Source organism: Lichenostomus cassidix, chromosome 14 (genome assembly GCF_008360975.1).
Source record: "Lichenostomus cassidix isolate B80296 chromosome 14, HeHo_3.0, whole genome shotgun sequence".
Classification (NCBI taxonomy): domain Eukaryota; kingdom Metazoa; phylum Chordata; class Aves; order Passeriformes; family Meliphagidae; genus Lichenostomus; species Lichenostomus cassidix.
Window position 1 is genome coordinate 14,685,236 of NC_139495.1, and position 16,541 is coordinate 14,701,776.

Sequence of the window (16,541 nt, forward strand, 5' to 3'; positions counted from 1 at the left end):
TGACTACTTTTATTTCAGTGTGTGAAGTTCTGCACGTCTTTATTCAGCACTAAAAACACTTTCTGGTTTTTGTGCTTTTGAATCTCCCCTCAGTCTCTAGCAGCAACATATTCTGGATGCTCAAAGGAGTGGTTGCTCCTCTTCCAGCTTCCAGAACCATCCCAGAGCCTCCCTCCTTCAACCCTGTGTGGAGGTGAGCAGAGGTTTAGGGATGAAATGCCTCTGCCTACCAGAGGGGTTTGTGTTCCATCTCCTCCTGCGCCAGCTCTGCAGCCTTAATCCTCCTAATCTCCCCGCATCTCTGGCGTGGCTCATTTTTGTGTGCAAATGCCCTTGAGAGCAGCAAAATTGCAGCTGCCGGGTGAAACACCAGGCGGAGAGAAGCTCCAGCGTAGTGGAAAGCTATGTCTTATGTAAACTGCCCAGGTACTCTGCCTTTACCTTGGCTGGGGATCAGAGGCACTGCACAAAGCCTCTGTACACAGGGTGCTTTTGGGGACCTGGGGGCCTGTGGTTTGGGGGTGCTGGCAGCTCCTCTTCAGGCTCTGGTGCCTGCCCAAAGCACCACACACCTCGTGCTGAGGTTTCCTCCTGGGCTGGGGACTGCCAGTGTTGGTTTTGCAGCATTTACTTCACAAATGAACCTTTTGGTGGCTTTACCGATGCAGCTGGTCCCCTCTGCGCTCTGTGCCCTCCCATCCCCTGCTGCTGCCAAGCCTGGCACACCCCGTGCTGCTATCCAGACCTGGTGCCACCAGCTCCTTGGAGCCTCTTCACCATGGAGCAGTAGGGCTGTCCTGCCAGCCAGGAGCCCACAGAGCCACCAAGCAGGTGTGAGCCCCACTGTGGGGGCACTGGAAGCCGGCAGGGGGTCGGTGGGAGGATGCAGAGCCCCAGGGTGCTGCACCCACCAGGTGTATTCCTTTGGCTCCTTTCCAGCCCCTAAAACACCCGTGGAGCTCCTTCCACAGGGCTGAGCACCTTGACAGAGGCAGCGATGTGGCAATATTGACTTAACCTGGGTAAGAAGCTCTTGAGCTGCTGCGGGAGGGGAGCGGGAGAGGAGCACCTTTTATGCAACGAGGTGACATTTTCCTGACAAGCCCTTCTCTGGCATCCCACACCCTGCTCCACCCTGCACCAGCCCCAGCACCCCGGCCGAGGCTGACCCTGCTGCCCAGGGGCAGGATGGGCACCAGCTCCAGGGGTCTCATTCCCTGCTGACAGCTGTGCCGTGGGCTTGGCCACCCCGCTGTCCCACCCCACACACCCATTGTCATTTGGGATGGCACCAGGGCTGGGTGGGTCAAGCCAGCAGTGGGGCAGTGGCATCCCCTTCCCTGCGTGCCCCAAAAGGCACTGTGGCAGTGCCGAGGTGTTCTGGGCATCCATCGGAGCAGAGGAGCCAGGCATGGAGATGATCAGCCCTGGCAGCTGTTCAGCAGCATTCCTCAACAAAGAATTCTTGGATTTTACTTCTGATGGAGGGGGTTGAGGCAAAACAACATGGAAATCTCTTCCAAAAGCTCGATGGAACACAAACAGCCATAGATGAGCCAAAACCTCATTTATTTTCTGGGTGGGACTTTTTGACAGCTCCTGGAGGGCCCAGCTGAGCTGCTCACCCTCATGGCAGGAGGTTGGGGTGGGAAGGGAGTTCCTGCTCGCCCGGCAGGAAAGCAGGGCACTGAAACACCTCCGTGCTTCCTCCTGGCGGCTCCCACGTGCGCAGGAATGCGGCTGTGCTCGTTCCTAACTGGTCCTGTGCCGGGCGAAACCTCCCCCAGCTCCGTTTAAGGCTGGTTTTGCTCTGAAATCAGCAGCCAGCGTGGCTTCTCCGGCCCCATGCCACAGCCCCTGCCTGCCCTGATGTCTCTAGTTGAGTCTGGTGGGATGTGGTGGCTCAAAGGACCAAGCTCAGAGTTCCTCAAACTGTAAGAAACAAATAGAATAAAACAAGTGCATTGCTCCTAATGCCGAAGGATGGGAAAGCTCCCATGGAAAGGCATGGAAGTGGCCTTTTCTGCTGCACTTGCTGGTTTGAGCCCAAGTGCCATCAAGGGAGTTAATATTGAACAAACACCAAGCGAAAGCGGGTGCAGGCAGCCAAGCAAAACAAAGGCTGAGAGAGGCCGGTGCTCTGACTCATTTGGCATGAAAATGCAGCATGGAATAAATTAAGTTTGGCTCTTCCTCATCCTCCCGGCACGGTACAGAGCAGAAGGGCTGTGCTGTCACCGGCGCTGGGGTGGCTTTGGGGTGCTGGTGCACACAGCAGGCACTGAGGAGGAATGGGAGCATCTGCACCAGACTGGGGGGAACAGGCAGAGTGGAACAGCAGCCCTGACTTTTGGAATGGCACGGAGCACTGTACAGTGGGGTTGGTGGCACCAGGATTTTAAGATCACAGTATGCTTGATGCATCCGAGGTGGTAGCAGCTGCTCGTGGTCCTTATTCTCCTGTCTCATGATGGGATTGGGAGGGGGGAGAGGGAGTCCTGGATACCCAGTGGGGACATACAGGTGTCATCATCATCATCATCACCATCATCATCATCATCATCATCATCATCATCACTGAACCATCATCGAGTGGTTTGGGTTGGAAGGGACTTAAGGCTCATCTAGTATCCCCCTGCCGTGGGCAGGGACAGCTTCCTCCAGACCAGGTTGCACCAAGCCCCGTCCAACCTGTCCCTGAACATTTCCGGGGCATCCACAGCTCCTCTGGTGTCCCCTCTGCCCCTCAATGGCTCGGCGCTGCAGCCCTGGGCACCCACGCAGGAGCACTGGTGCTGGCTGGGATGTCCCATGGCTGGGGCCACTCTGTCATTGTTCCCCAGAACACATGGAGAGGAAGAAAAAGGTCAGGGCTTCACTGCAGGCTTTAGCCTGTGATGTAAAGACTGGGAATTTCCGGGGTGTAATGTTTGCATCTCTATAAATATGCAGCTGGAGCGCACCCAGGGGCAGCTGCCTGCGATGGGCGAGGGAGATAATGCCCCGCTTCCGCCAGCGCGGAAACTCGCGGGGAAAGGGCAAGGCAGCGCCTGGCCCCGCAGCACGCCGCGGTGATTCACCCCAGAGCCCGCCTCGGGGGACGCTGTGACCCCCAGGGCTGTGGGCACGAGGGGGACACGTCGGTGGGGTGTCCCGGCAGGCTCCCGGCAGCTGCGGGGGCAGTGGAAGTGATGCCCCATGCCCGGGTGCCTCGGCAGAGCTGCACCAGCGGCACCAGGGCAGGCTCAGGGTGGCCCCGCCGTGCTGGGTGCTGTCCTGCCCCAGAGCGGGGTGACACTGCCTTAGACAATCCCGACTGGTGAGGCTGGGAGAGGCCGGCCAAGCCCAGCCCAGAGCCAGCCGCGGCTCCCGGCACCCCGCGCCCGCCCGCTCCCCGCGGTTTCGGCAAACCCAGAGCCCGTCCTCTCCCGGCGGCACAAACCAGTCCCGGGGCTCACACCCAGCACCGCCCGGGCCCGTGTTGCGACAGCCCTGGGAGCGGGCGACTCTCCCCACACCAGCCCCCCTCGGCATGGCCGGGCTGGGGAGGTCGTGCACCCCAAACGCACCCCAAACGCACCATGGGGTGCCCCCAAGGATGGGGATCCTCGCTAGGGGTGCGTTGCAGGGCTGGCTCCTAAAGGGGGGTCGGGACAAGGTGGTGGCGGCTGTCCTGGGCGGAGCGCCGAGCCTCTTCAGGGGACCTGTCACCGGGCTGGGAGGCGACAGGTGAAAAGGATTTTGGCACCGGCACATCCTGCACAGTCACTCGCAAAGGATGCCGAGCGGGATCAGCCTTAATTCCCCTCCTTGTCCCGGCAGCAGCGCCTTCGGGCTGCACCCCGGGCACGGCCCGGCCTCTCCTGGGCGGCTGCCGGTGCCGCGGGGCCACTGCTCGCCCGGCCGGACCCTCCCTGCTCTTCGTCACGGCGTGGGTGGCAGGGGCTGGGGCGCCGCAGGCACCCCAGGGACCGAGGTGTCCCTATTCGTGTCACACGTGTGCTCATGCCCTGGCTGGAGTTGCCATCAGCCACCACCGACTTCCCAGAGCCCTGCCAGGCCCAACACCCGTGGGATGCCTCAGGCCAGGGCTGGGGAGCAGTGGATGGACAGACAGGTCACCATCAGCTCTGCTGTCCAGTGTTTTGCTCAGCTGGTCCCCAAGTGTCCCATCCTGAGGGAACAGCTTAAGCTGTGTCAAAGGATGGTTAAGCTTGACATCAAGCAAAGGTTCTTCCCCCAGAGGGTGCTGGGCACTGCCCAGGCTCCCCAGGGAATGGCCACAGCCCGAGGCTGCCAGAGCTCCAGGAGTGTTTGGACAATGCTCTCAGGGATGCACAGGGTGGGATTGTTGGGGTGTCTGTGCAGGGCCAGGAGCTGGAGTGGATGCTCCTGGTGGGTCCTTCCTACTCAGGATATCCCATAATTTTCTGTCCCAGCACTACCTGGAGCCGGGGGGAGCAGTGAGCACAGACCTGGCTCTGGTGAGGCCAGTGGCTTTCCCAGGCCATGCTGGATGCAGACAGATGCATTTCATAATCCCCAGGTCTCACCTAATCCCCAGGTCCTGGCCACCCCCGGCTGCTGCCCTGGGATCATGGCTAGTGGGAAAAGGGAGAAATTAAATACACATCATGCAGTGAGTTGATGCTCATTCAAGACCTTTCCATCACCCTGAATCAGGGAACTGTCTGCCTGCCCTGCTGTCCATCCATCCCACCCACAGCTGGATATGGACAAACATGACTGAGCCCGCTGTGCCCTCATTGCTCTGGGATAATTCACATTCCAGGATAATACCCCACTTCAAACAGTTTCCATCTGCCCACCAACGCTCACTTACAGGGCTTTCCTAATGGTCTAAAGGGTAATTTGGTTGCCAGTATAGAATCAGAAAACTTTAAACAAGGGGGGAAAAATACCCAAATGCAAGATTTGTGTCCCATATTAAGTAATATATTTTTATATATGTAATATTATATAGATTTTTTATAATTTTTATATATGTATATATATAAAATATTATCCTACAGTGGCCAGGAAGGAGGGGAGCTCTTTTTGCTGCCACAGCCCAGGCTTAGTGCAGGTCAGAGACGCCTACAATTTTCTTTAAATAGTTTGTGGTGACAGGTTAACCATGGATTATAACCATCATTAATGATTATAACCATCATCAGCAGCCACTGCAAGTGCGGGGTGAGGGGGGCTCGCTGGTAGGGAGGTGAAAGGCTCCTCGTGCCAAAATAAACGCTCAGTTCATGGAATCAAGGCCGTGGTGGGTAGGGAGAGCGGGATGGTGGCACACGGGTGCCAGGGACACTTGGCTGGCTGCCGTGGGGGTCCCGTGGTGGCCGCGACTCCCACCGCAGGTGTGGCTCAGCCCCGCCGGCTGGAATGGCCGCGGCGCAAGGTCCCGGCACGGGCGCTCCGTGCCCACCGTCCCCGCAGCCAGCGGCAGGGTTTAGCTGGGGGGAGCCGGCAGAGGGGCGATCACATGCTTGCCCGCCCGGGATTAGGTGTAGCCGCTGCGGCGGGGAGCCGTGCCAGGGAGCCGTGCCGGGGAGCCCTGCCAGCCGCCGGCACTCGGAGCCCATGGCCCCGGGCAGCAGCAGCCGGCCGCGGCAGCCCTGAGGGCCCGGCGGGGAGCGCTGGCCCCGGATGATGTCCTACCTCCAGCCCCCTGGCAGACCCCTGGAGCGCTTCGATGGGCTCTCCCTCATTTACTGGTAAGCGGGCGGGATGCTGCCGCGCCGGGAACGGGAACGGGCAGTGCCCGGAGCCTTGGATCCGTTCTATCCGTTCTCCAGGGATGCAGTTAGGGAGGATGCGGTCGGTGACCCCCTGGCTTCTGGCAGGGTTTGATTCGGTTCATTTCGGTGGCCCCTCTGCCGTGGCCAGGGTCTGATGGGAGTCCCGCAGCACCTTCAGGGGCAGCGCGCAGGTGAGGCCGGGATCAGCCAGGGTGGGGAAGGGGATTTGTTTTGCAGGCAGCAACTGAGGGAGCGCCCACAGCCTCCGCGAGCACTTGTGGGTGTCCCTGCTGCCGTTCTGGGGCTGGGCTCGCCCCTGGGACAAAACCTCCCCGCGAAGAACTTGTCCCCCATGCCGGTGCCCGGGGAGCGCGGGGTGCGGAGCAGGGCCGGGGTGGGTGCGGGGAAGGCGGCGAGGGGACGGGAGGTGACGGCGGGAGCTGCAGATGTCTATGTAGGGCAGAGAGAGTCGGCGGGAGCGCGGCTCTGCCCGGGCCAGGGTTCAGAGCGTGCTGCTTTAGCCGATTAACTGGGGGTCAGTGGGCCGGAGCCAGAGCCGGCGTGGGCCCCGCGGGATTTCGGGAACCCCCTGAGGTTTAGCGGAGGCTTTCTTGGGCTGGCCAAAGCTGGCCTTCTCCCCGGCCGAGACCAAGAGCCCAGGGCACCCTGAAGCCCGCAGGGACCGTGATCCCCGGCGCTGCTGGGACATGATCCGTCTCCGGCTGAAGTAGGTCATTGGAGCGAGGGCTGGGAGGGCTGCGGTAAGGGTGTCCCCGGGGGGGACAGGCAGGATGGCGAGGGCAGCACCCCGGGGCGACAGAGACCCAGAGGGTGCCTTGAGTTGCTGTGTCGATGCTGCCCTGCTGCTTTCGGGCGCAGAAAAGGCAGAATCGATTGCCGGTCGGAAGGAGGTGGTGCAGGACAGGAGTGACCGCGTGGGCTGAGCTTGGGGCAGCGCTCCGGGTGGGTGCTGATGTCGTGGGGCCGTGCGGTGCGGATGGGAGCAGCACCGTCATCTCTTTCGGGTCTCCTGGCACTCCTGGCTCCACGGGGCTGCTAAGAAATGCTGTCCTGCCCCTGCGAGGCAAAAACGTCCAACCCCCATTTTCTACCTCACAAATCTGCTCAAATGCTGGAATTTTGGGTTGAACCCTCCGCCAGCTTTGTCCACCGGGCTTGTTAGGGAAGGAGAGGGGTGGTCAGCTCTGTGCTGGGGGACTGTCCCCCGCATGTGACGGCTGCCAGATGTGCTGGCTGGTGTCCGGCTGTCTGCCGGCTCCGTCGGGACGCGGCGGAGGGTGGCGAGCAGATGGCGGGGAGATAACACCTCCCCGACACTCCGATAAGGATGACCCCGCTCTGCCGCTGATTAAAAGATTAATTTTGGAGTTTGAAATAGGAATTTAATAAATAAACACGAGCCGTCAGCAGGACCTCACCCGGCAGCATCAGGGCGGGGGTGGTGACTGCCGCGGCTGGAGCAGCGCCTCATCCCTCATTCCCCGTTTACCCGATGGTGATGCTGGTGTGACCCCACGGGGCTCTCCCGTACGGCTTTGCCCCTCAAGAAAGCGGCTGCTGGAAGCTCTATCAAGTTTTGCAGTGGTGGCTTTTGTGCAGGAGCTTTGCCAGAGCCGGCAGGGAATAAAACAGCCCTGAAGAGCCCGTTGGTGCTGGGCAGGTCTCATGGCTGGCCCACGATCTGTGTGCTCCAGGTGCGTTTGGATTCACACTGCTGGCTCCTCACCAGGAGCACGACTGGCCTGGCACTTCCACCAATCCTCTTGGAATTATTGCTGCTGTGTGTTTATGGCTCGTGCTGGGGTCTGGAGTGGAGCACAGTGATGTTTGCAGCTCAAGGATGGGTCAAAGCTCTTCCCAAGAGCTGCACTTCCAGCTCAGCATGTTCTGAAATACTTCCCAAGAATATATTGTTTCCCCACCTTTCCACACCCAGCCATTTCCCTCACCTCTCTTTTCCCATGTCTATTTTTATGGATTCTCTTGAGTGAGTTTCCTGCCATTGTTCTCAGGTTTTCCCCATTAATTTGGGGTGGACAGAGGGTGGCCAGGCTGGCAGAGCAGGTTCTGCAGCCCCCTCCAGCCCCTGGTAATAAGTTTATAACCAGTCCAATCCCACGGCCCAGGGGATTTAGGCAGGCAGGGAGGTTTATAATCCTGTTAACCCTTTACAGCAGTTGACACCCAAACTGAGGCCACAGGACGAGTCCCCAGGCAGAGCATCACCCACCTCATGGGAAGGTGAGCAGGAGGAGGAGGAGAAGGAGGAAGAAAGCTTCCTTGTGTGAGAGGTGTTACCACACCTTGGACCTGCTGGGGCGAAAATGAAGGTGCCAGTTTGAGCTTTCCCATGTGATTGTGTTTAATGGTGTTAATCCCATCTCAGTGGGTACATCCAAGGGTTGGGCTGGAGCAGATGTTGGGGGATGTTCAGCTCTGCTGGGCTCTGCCATGAGCACCTTTCCTAAAAACTTCTGACAAACCAGGCCTGACCTCCCTTCTTCTTTAAACAGCCTCTATTCCTAATCACTTCAAGACAGGATAATCGAAGAGGGTTTTTTTGTCTTTTTCTCAACCAAAACCTTTTGGAACAGAATGGGAAGAGCTGCATGTTGATGTGCATGGGAAAACCCCTGTAACCCTTTGTCATGCTTTAACCTCCTCAAGCCCCAGCAGTCTCCAAGAGCAGCTCTGCCAGGCAGGTGTCCATGGATTGACCATCTTCTCCCTGGGGATCCAGAAAATGCTCCACCACAGTTGACTTGATGCATAATTGTGAGGTGGCACCAGTTTCCTTCTGGAAGCCCCCCTCCACCTGGGAGTGAACAAGATGGGCAGCAGAGACCTGACTTTCAGACAGAAAATGTTCATTGGGATTAATGCCTCATGCTGAAGAAATCCACTGTCTGAGAAGGATATTGGACAATGGGGCTGAAGATTGGAGAAGGGTGATAAAAGGGGTTAAAGAACAGAAAATCTGGCCAGCAGTGAGAGGTGGCATCTCCACCTGTCCGAGGTCTTGGTGGGCTGGTGGTGCAGATGTCCTGGGAGAAGAGTCCTTCCTCCCTGAGGAGTGAGAATATGCATTAGCCCCAGGTGGAGACACCTTCCTCCAGCAGGAGGGAACAAGCATTGGAAAGATGTCCCAGCATCAAATACTCCTCAGCTCTCCATCTCCAGGCTTGGCTCAGGGCGGAGTGAGGGGTGACCCAGCAGCAGCAGGAGTGGGGAGGCTGAAATACTCCCCAGTAGCCACCCCCTGACCTCTGCAGCTGGAGTGGGTCAGAGGAAGGGATAAAAGGAGCACAGGGGTCCACATGGTCCTTGGGAGGAGGGAGGTACTGTAGGGTGTGGGCACAGGGAACAGTTGGCAGCCCTGCTCGTGGGGCTGAGGACACCAGGCTGGAGTAGCAGTGTCACCCACCCAGGGTTGGCAGCATCACTTCACCTGCTGCCACCCTCTGCCCACCTGCAGGTGCCAAGGGAGGTGCTGAGCCCAGGGCTGAGATAGGAGCATGGAATTGCCCATCCCTGAGTACTCCCTGTAGGACCTGCCTGTTTCCTTTACCAGTAATTTTGGCACTGTGGTTTCCTTTGGGTGCAAGTTACTCCTGTGGTGGTTTCAGCTGGACACAAGAGGAAAACTTTTCATAATGGAAAGAATCAGCTGTTGGAATCACCTTCCCAGGGAAGTGGTGTATCCCCCAGTGTTGGATGCTTTCAAGATTCAGCTGGGCAGGGTGCTGGGCAGTCTTGTTTAGACTATGCTTTTGACAAGAATGGTTGCACCAGCTGCTCCTTGAGGTCCTTTCTAACCTGGCATTTCATGATTGTTTGTTCCCTCTTCTGTTCAGACTTGTCTGTGAACACTCCTGATCTCCTCAGCTCATCTGAAGTGGCTCCATGGGTGTTATTATGAGAACACCGTGGGCTGCACTGGGACTGTGGGCAGCTCCTTCCCAGCTCCAGAGCGGCTGATTGATTTTTTGATTTATCCCCAATGCTTTGTAGCTGATCCTGCAAGCAGCACAGTTGCATGTTTCTGTTTTCTAATCAGATGTAAAAGCCTCTGCAGCCCACATTAACTTTGTTGTGTCATGAAATTAACTTGCTTAATGATGATCCCTGGTTCCTGCTGCTACCTGGGCAGCCCTTGGCTCCTGCTGCCACTCCCAGAGTTGGAGTGGCAGAGACCGTGACCCAGTGCCCTGCTGGGGTGAGCCCTCCCACCTCCAACCTTCTTAATGCTGCTTTCCGGAGCTGACAGCCCTCAGACAGATCTCACTTCCACTACAGGATGTCTTTCCACCTCTAATTCCCACCCACACAAACCTACTTGCACCCTGTTCCTCTGCTCAGCTGCTCACAGAGGCTCCCTGCAGGCTCTGGGATGCTGCTGTCAGCACAACCTTCCCTTCCCTTCCCTTCCCTTCCCTTCCCTTCCCTTCCCTTCCCTTCCCTTCCCTTCCCTTCCCTTCCCTTCCCTTCCCTTCCCTTCCCTTCCCATTCTGGGATGATGTGCTCCTGGCAGGATCCCCTGGATCACCCAGGGATGCTCGCAGTGGGATCTGGCTGTGGGGTTTGGCCATGCCTGGGCTCAGCTGCTCCCCACTCTGATTCCTGGGTTTAATCTCAGTGCTGGGGCTGGAATGACTGAGGGCACTGATGGCTCCATTTCCTTATGGCCTCAACACGACCTGGGGATGACCTCATGTCTTGGTTCAAGACAGCAATTTTTAGGCATGGCTACATATGGAATACAATAATGTTTTGGGTTAGCCAGGACACCCAGCTGAGCAGCCAGGCTGTGAAGGGCTCTTTGGCAGGGGGAGCACTCACTGAGCTCCTCAGTTTCAAATGGAAGTGTGTTACACAAGAGGTGAGCCTTGTGTGATGTCTTCCCATGGGATTTTGCATTTTCTGCTGGACATGATGGCCATGTGATGCCAATGCTCCTAATGACATTAAACCCATCATTCCCCTCATTGCTCCATCTGTTCCTAGCTCTGCTTGCTTGTTGTAGGGCTAGGAAGGACAAAGGCAGACCTGAGCTGTTTTTTTCTCATAACTTTACTGACTATGCTCATTTTAGCCATCCTATTCCCCTCTTCTCTTTCTGAAACCCAAATCCCTCACCATCTCCACTCTTGGCAGTGGTTTCTGTGCCTCTCCCCAGCGCTCCCAGTTTCACTCTCCCACACCTTCCTCTTCATCATCTCTCGGAAAAATGTACTGGAAATGCACCTGACTTGTGCTGTCAGCATTTTTAACTCTGGGCTCCTGCTCCAAGACCTATTTTGTTTCCAGTCAAAGTTTCACCCACCCCTGCTTATAGCAGAGGTAAGTAAAGCTGACTGATACAGTTTCACACAACTTCTATTAAATTTTTTTTTCAAGCAAAAGTAACTTTTCCATTGGAAAAAATAAATTTTTCAATGAGTTTTCAAACTCATTTTTCGAGCAGTCAATGAAAAAGTTGACAAACAAGTAAAGCACATATTAATCGTTTGGCATGGGTTCGGCCCCATGGGGTTAATTCATACTCCTATTTTCTCATTTATTTAAAAATCCAAAGTCTCATCAGTAGTTCCCTGGGATAAGAATCCTGGATTAACTCAGAGTTGCTCAGCTGGGTCCCAACTCTGTAAGGATCTCGAGCACACAGCAGAGGCCCTTTGCCAGTGGGATGTTTGCCATCAACGCTGGTTATACAAATTAAGCCTGGGACCCTCAGGCAGGTCATAGGGTATGACCTGAATGTATTCCAGGTTTTAAAATAGTGAAAAATCTCCTGAAATGTTTCTACTGAAACTTCCTCTAATAAGACAGATGTTAATGAACAGGAGCAGCAGCAGCATCTGATGCTTTTGCCAGGGTCACTGTGAGTTTTGGAAGATGCAACTGAGAATCTGAGTGTTTGGAGAGAAAGCTGGAAGCTGAGTGCTGCTCCTCTTCCCTGAGGGCCTCTTGGATTTGATTTTCTTCTACTTTTACCAGCTCGTGGACACATGTGTGGTTTATTGCAACATCCCACCCAGTGGGAAGGACCAGGAATCCTGGGATTGGGCAGGTGAAGGACTTGATGTTGAAGGTGCTGAGCCCCAAACACAGCTGTTTAACCTTGAGTGTGGAAAGATTTCCCTGAGATGCAGAAATCAGGGTGGGTGATTATTGAACTGCCAGGCAGGAAATTTTTCCCATTTTCCTTCAAGTTTTGGGTTGGGTTGGCCTGGCTCCAGTGAGCTTTCCTACAGTCCCTCTGAAACTGGTCACAGAAGTCACCTTATAGAATCACAGGATGGTTTGGAAGGGACCATAAAGATCATTTCACTCCCTGTGGTGGGGATGGGTCCCTTCCAACCTGACCTTGGAGATTTCCATGGATGGGGCAGCCACAGCTTCTCTGAGCAACCTGTGCCAGTGCTTCAACTTTATCCTGTTGCCATGTCCTCCAATGTTGAGCAATCCCTTCCCTTCAGCATCCCCCATTTATTCCAGCCAAGGCTCTGCCCCAAGAATCAAAGCAGTAATTGTGTGACAATGTATTAGCAGTCCCAAAGGACCTCAGAAGGTTGTTTGAGGCATTTTGGTGGCAGGATGGAAACATCTGTTCTCGTGGATGGTTCTCAGTGTGTCAGAGGACTTGAGTGTGATTCTGAGTGTGAGCAGGTGAGGGTGCCCAAAAATGTCACCCCAAGCTGGGCATGGTGCCAGGAGGCTCATGGGAAGCTATGCCCTGGTGTGGAACAGCTCCCACCATAGAACAGGCACAGAGGGAGGGTTCCACACCCCAGTGTTGAATTTATCTGCATGTTCTGCCACAAAACCTCCTGGCCAACCTTGAACGAGTCACTGAGAGCCAGAGCTGGTGGTCACCAGCTATTGGAACCTCCTGCCTTAATTTTTGGCTCTGCATGCCCTGATAATTTCCTGTGTGATGGCAGGAGAAGGAGCATCTCCCTGCTGGTGGGTTGCTGCAGGGATGGACATGTTCGTGAGGCTACAGCACCCAGCAGATTGGAAAATGGCCCCAGGTATCACCCCTCAGTCTTAACCTGCTTTGGCCAAAGCCGTGACATGGACATGAACCAGATGTGGGCACATCTGGCTGTGCTGGGGTGTGCACAGTGTATCACCAGATGTGTCTTTGTTTGTCTAGTTGGCATTATTTATCCAAATTCTGATTTTGCAGCTAGAGTAATTAATTTTTAGGAAAGCTTTGGCTACCTAAAGGTCTAATCTACTCAGATTTTAATACTGCATCTGAATGCCCTCAAATGGAAGCCTTTAAAAAACAAGAAGACAAAATGCAGGAGAACTTTTCCCATTGAAGCACCTTGCCCAGCGAGGCCTCACACGGCCATCAGGGAAGCTCCTGCTGATAAAATCAGTTGTTCACACGTGGGAACAGCAATATCTGACAGCATCAGGCTCAAGGAATGATTTGGCAAGGAGTCTGCAGTGCCAGGCAGGCACGTCTGCAGTGGATGCTCTGCTAACGAGGTCAAGGGCACTAATGGGGCCTGGCCAGGAGCCTGCGGAGACGCCGTGGGAACAGCACGAGGAGCACACCGTTGATGGAGTCTGGGCCAAAACCTTCCCTGTGACCTGAAATGTCCCCCAGAGCTGGTTGGGATGCAGGACCTGTGTCCTCCTGCAGCTCCAGGGGAGTGTGTTTCACGGTAATTTCTCTTCTCAGCAAAGGTCACCAGATCTTTTCTCCCAAGACCACAGCCCTGCTCCTGCCAAACCCCAAGGTGGGTTGTTCTAGGTCCATTCCCATTCACTGGCAAACTTCGGGTAATCTTTTCTCATCCCTCCATCCCCACACTCCACAAGACAGGGTTCCTACTGCTTCTCCAGATGGATGATGTGCATCAAGACAGGGATGGAAGAGGCTGTTCAAAGGCAAATCAGTCTTCTGACCTCCCAGCACAAAGGGGAACAGCTGAACTTGCTCTGCATGAAGAAGCAAATACTGTGGGCTGGAAGAGACGCTACAAGAGAAAAAAAAAATCAACATCAACCCTAAACCCTCTAAGTGCTACAGTGTGTTATTGCTTCCAAAGCTTTGCTATGGATTTTAATCCTTTAGGGACAGTGAGCACACACATCCAGCACCGAACGCTGCCCTCCATCCCTGGAGGGGCCATTCCCACTGATGGATCCAAGGACTCCCCATGCTGTGCCCAGGATGAGGGCCCAGTGCTGCTCGGGGCTGGCTGAGCTCGGGCCCTGCTGCTTTGGGAAGGCACTCGGATGGGCTGTGCTGGCTCCGGCTTGCGTCAGCTTTAATCTAAAGTTGGAGATGTTTTGAGCTGATCTGTTAATGTTGGGTGGAATTAACATGCATACGGGGAGACCACGTGATGCCCTCCGACCTCCCCCTTTTTTTTTTCCCATTTTTTTTCCCCATCACTTTAACGGATTCCTGCCAAATCGGAGTGGCTGGTGCTTGGCAGGGCTGGGCTGCCAGTGCCAGCAAGATGCCCGCGGTCTCTATCCTTTACAAGGGAGCCATCATCATCAGCAGGTAACTCCCCCCAGCCTGGGTGGGAACGGGGAGGGGTCCTGGGGGTCCCGTGGCCACCTCCAGCCAAAGTTCTTCCGCCGTGGCTTCTCCAGGAGCAGGGTTGGGAGGCAGGGATGCGCCGCAGGAGGAGCCCAGGACACCATTGCTGGTTGGGTTTTCCGTGTTTGTGGCATTAGCAGAGCTCGGGGCTGCTGGGCAGCCGTGCCTGGCAGCAGGGATGATGATAAAAGGTGATCACAGGGGGATGATGATAAGAGTTGGTCGTATCAAGGAGGCATCTGCTCCGCTGAAACTGCATCTGTATGGAGCCTTCCAGCCTGCCCTGAGTGCCTGGGGCTCGCCTGGGGAATTTCCTCGGCGATTTACTCAAAACACCCTGAAAATCCCGGGTGAGGGATTGAACCAGCCTGGGCCCAGGGCTGCTCTGCCTTCCTGGGACACCTTCGAGCTCTGTTTTCTGACAGTCAGATGCGGCCAGTTGTTTGTTCAGTGTTGAGTACAGCGCAAGGATAGCAAGGAGGGGCATTTTTTAACAGGGAGAAAAAACTGCCAGTCCGAACCTTAGAGCTGGGTGTTCCTGGCTTTGCAGGGTAGCTCGATATTATGAGTTTTATTTTGGATTCCTGGGAAGTCCTTGTGGGCTATTCTTGTCCTGCGTCCTGCTGGATTTCAAGCAGCCTGTTTTTTCCCATGGTGTTGTTCCTCCTCATCTGTGTTCAGATCTAGGACCTGATATCGATTGGGAAACACCTTCTCTCTTGCAACTTAAAAGCTGGGAAGTGTTTTGGGAGTTCCTCACCCCTGGTTTCCCATCTGGCTCGTCTGGGTTGGGGTTTCTCCAGTCAGGGGTCACCCATCTTGAGGGGCCCAAGGAGAAGCACTGGTGCTCCCAGGTTTGGCATCTGGCATCCATGGCCGGGGCAGGGTGGTTTTGGGGTCAAGCATTTGGGACCTTGTCTGAGAGTGTTTAGGGGGAGACTCCAGGATGTCTGGGGGAGTTACTTGGCTTGGGGGAATGTCAGGTGTGTGATGCTCTTCCACCCACTCTGGCTCATGATAAGAAGCTTCCACTTGATCAGGCAGGAGTTAGAGCAGCTCAGCTACTCTTGCATCCCCGTTTTCCAGACCCTCTGCCTGCATTAAAAACCTTGGGAGTGGATTGTGCCCGCCTGTCTTCATTACAGGCTGCCTGTGTTTGTGAAACTGCTTTATTCCCAGCACACTGGTCCGAGCTCTGATCTCATTTCCCGGGAGCTGCACAGCTGTCCAGCCCCGATAATCTGGGGTAATGAATCACAGACAGGTCCATCAGATTTGCTGGGTGGGGAGGATGATGCTCAGCCCTGCACATATTCTCTCATTTATCTGTGTGAACTGCGGGGGGGCTGGCAGGGGTTGATTTTTGCTGCTGTGGGTGCAGTGAGTGGGGCTGTGTCCCTCAGACTGGGTGTTTGCAGTGTTTGGTGGCAGTGTCCAGGCTGGTGAGATGATGTGGCTCTGTGTGTGCTGGGCTGGGCACTTGTGCCTCTGTTCCTTTTAGGCCAGGACAGAAAGATGTCCTCTTGTCTCCCCCAGGACACTCATGGGACCATACGGGATGGATCGAACCGTGCACTGCTTTGACTTCTACGACTGTGCAAATGGGCTGGGTAAGTGCTCATCCTCTTGCAGGGCCTGCAGGGTGGGCTGGGACACCTCCAATGTCCCCTCAGTCCCCCTGTGTCAGGATGTGCCTCCCCATGGGAAGTCTGGTGTCTCACTGGTTCTTGTGTCTTGTGTGTACCTGTGTCGAGCACCTCTTGCACCTTTTGCAGCTGCGATATTAAAGGAATGTCAAAATCCCAACTAATCCCATGGTAATGGTGAGCAGCCAGTGCCAGGAGCTGTGCAGGAGCCTGGGGCCACCACCCCTACCCTGAGCAGGATGAGGGGGAGAGGTCTTTCAGAATTTCCTGAATTAAATAAACTAAAATCTTGATTGATAGATAGATAGATAGATAGAACCCCCAGCATTTCCCAGCTGCCTTCCCCCCCATGGGTGATGGCAAGGTGCTTCCTGCAGCTCTTCTGGGGATTGGGCTGCACGAGCTGGGTTTGGAAAGTTTGGCCCATGGGGAAGGGAATGAGCACTGAATGAGTCAGGTGTCCTTCCACAGCACTCTGAACTTCAAAGCACAGCAGAGAAGGGAAAAGAGAAGGTCACATCCATCAGAATGTGAGAAAGTCCCAGGTTCATG

General features: G+C 55.5%; 1 protein-coding gene across 1 annotated transcript in view; it reads left to right on the plus strand.

Moving 5' to 3' along the window:
- The first annotated feature begins 15,868 nt into the window (after positions 1–15,868).
- LOC146430960 (syntaxin-binding protein 4-like) overlaps positions 15,869–16,541 on the plus strand; it is a 35,850-nt gene continuing 35,177 nt past the window's right edge. The window contains exon 1 of the mRNA XM_085075159.1: positions 15,869–15,953. Within this exon, the coding sequence (XP_084931285.1) occupies positions 15,887–15,953 (67 nt within the window). The 5' untranslated portion in view covers positions 15,869–15,886. The remainder of the gene's footprint in view (positions 15,954–16,541) is intronic.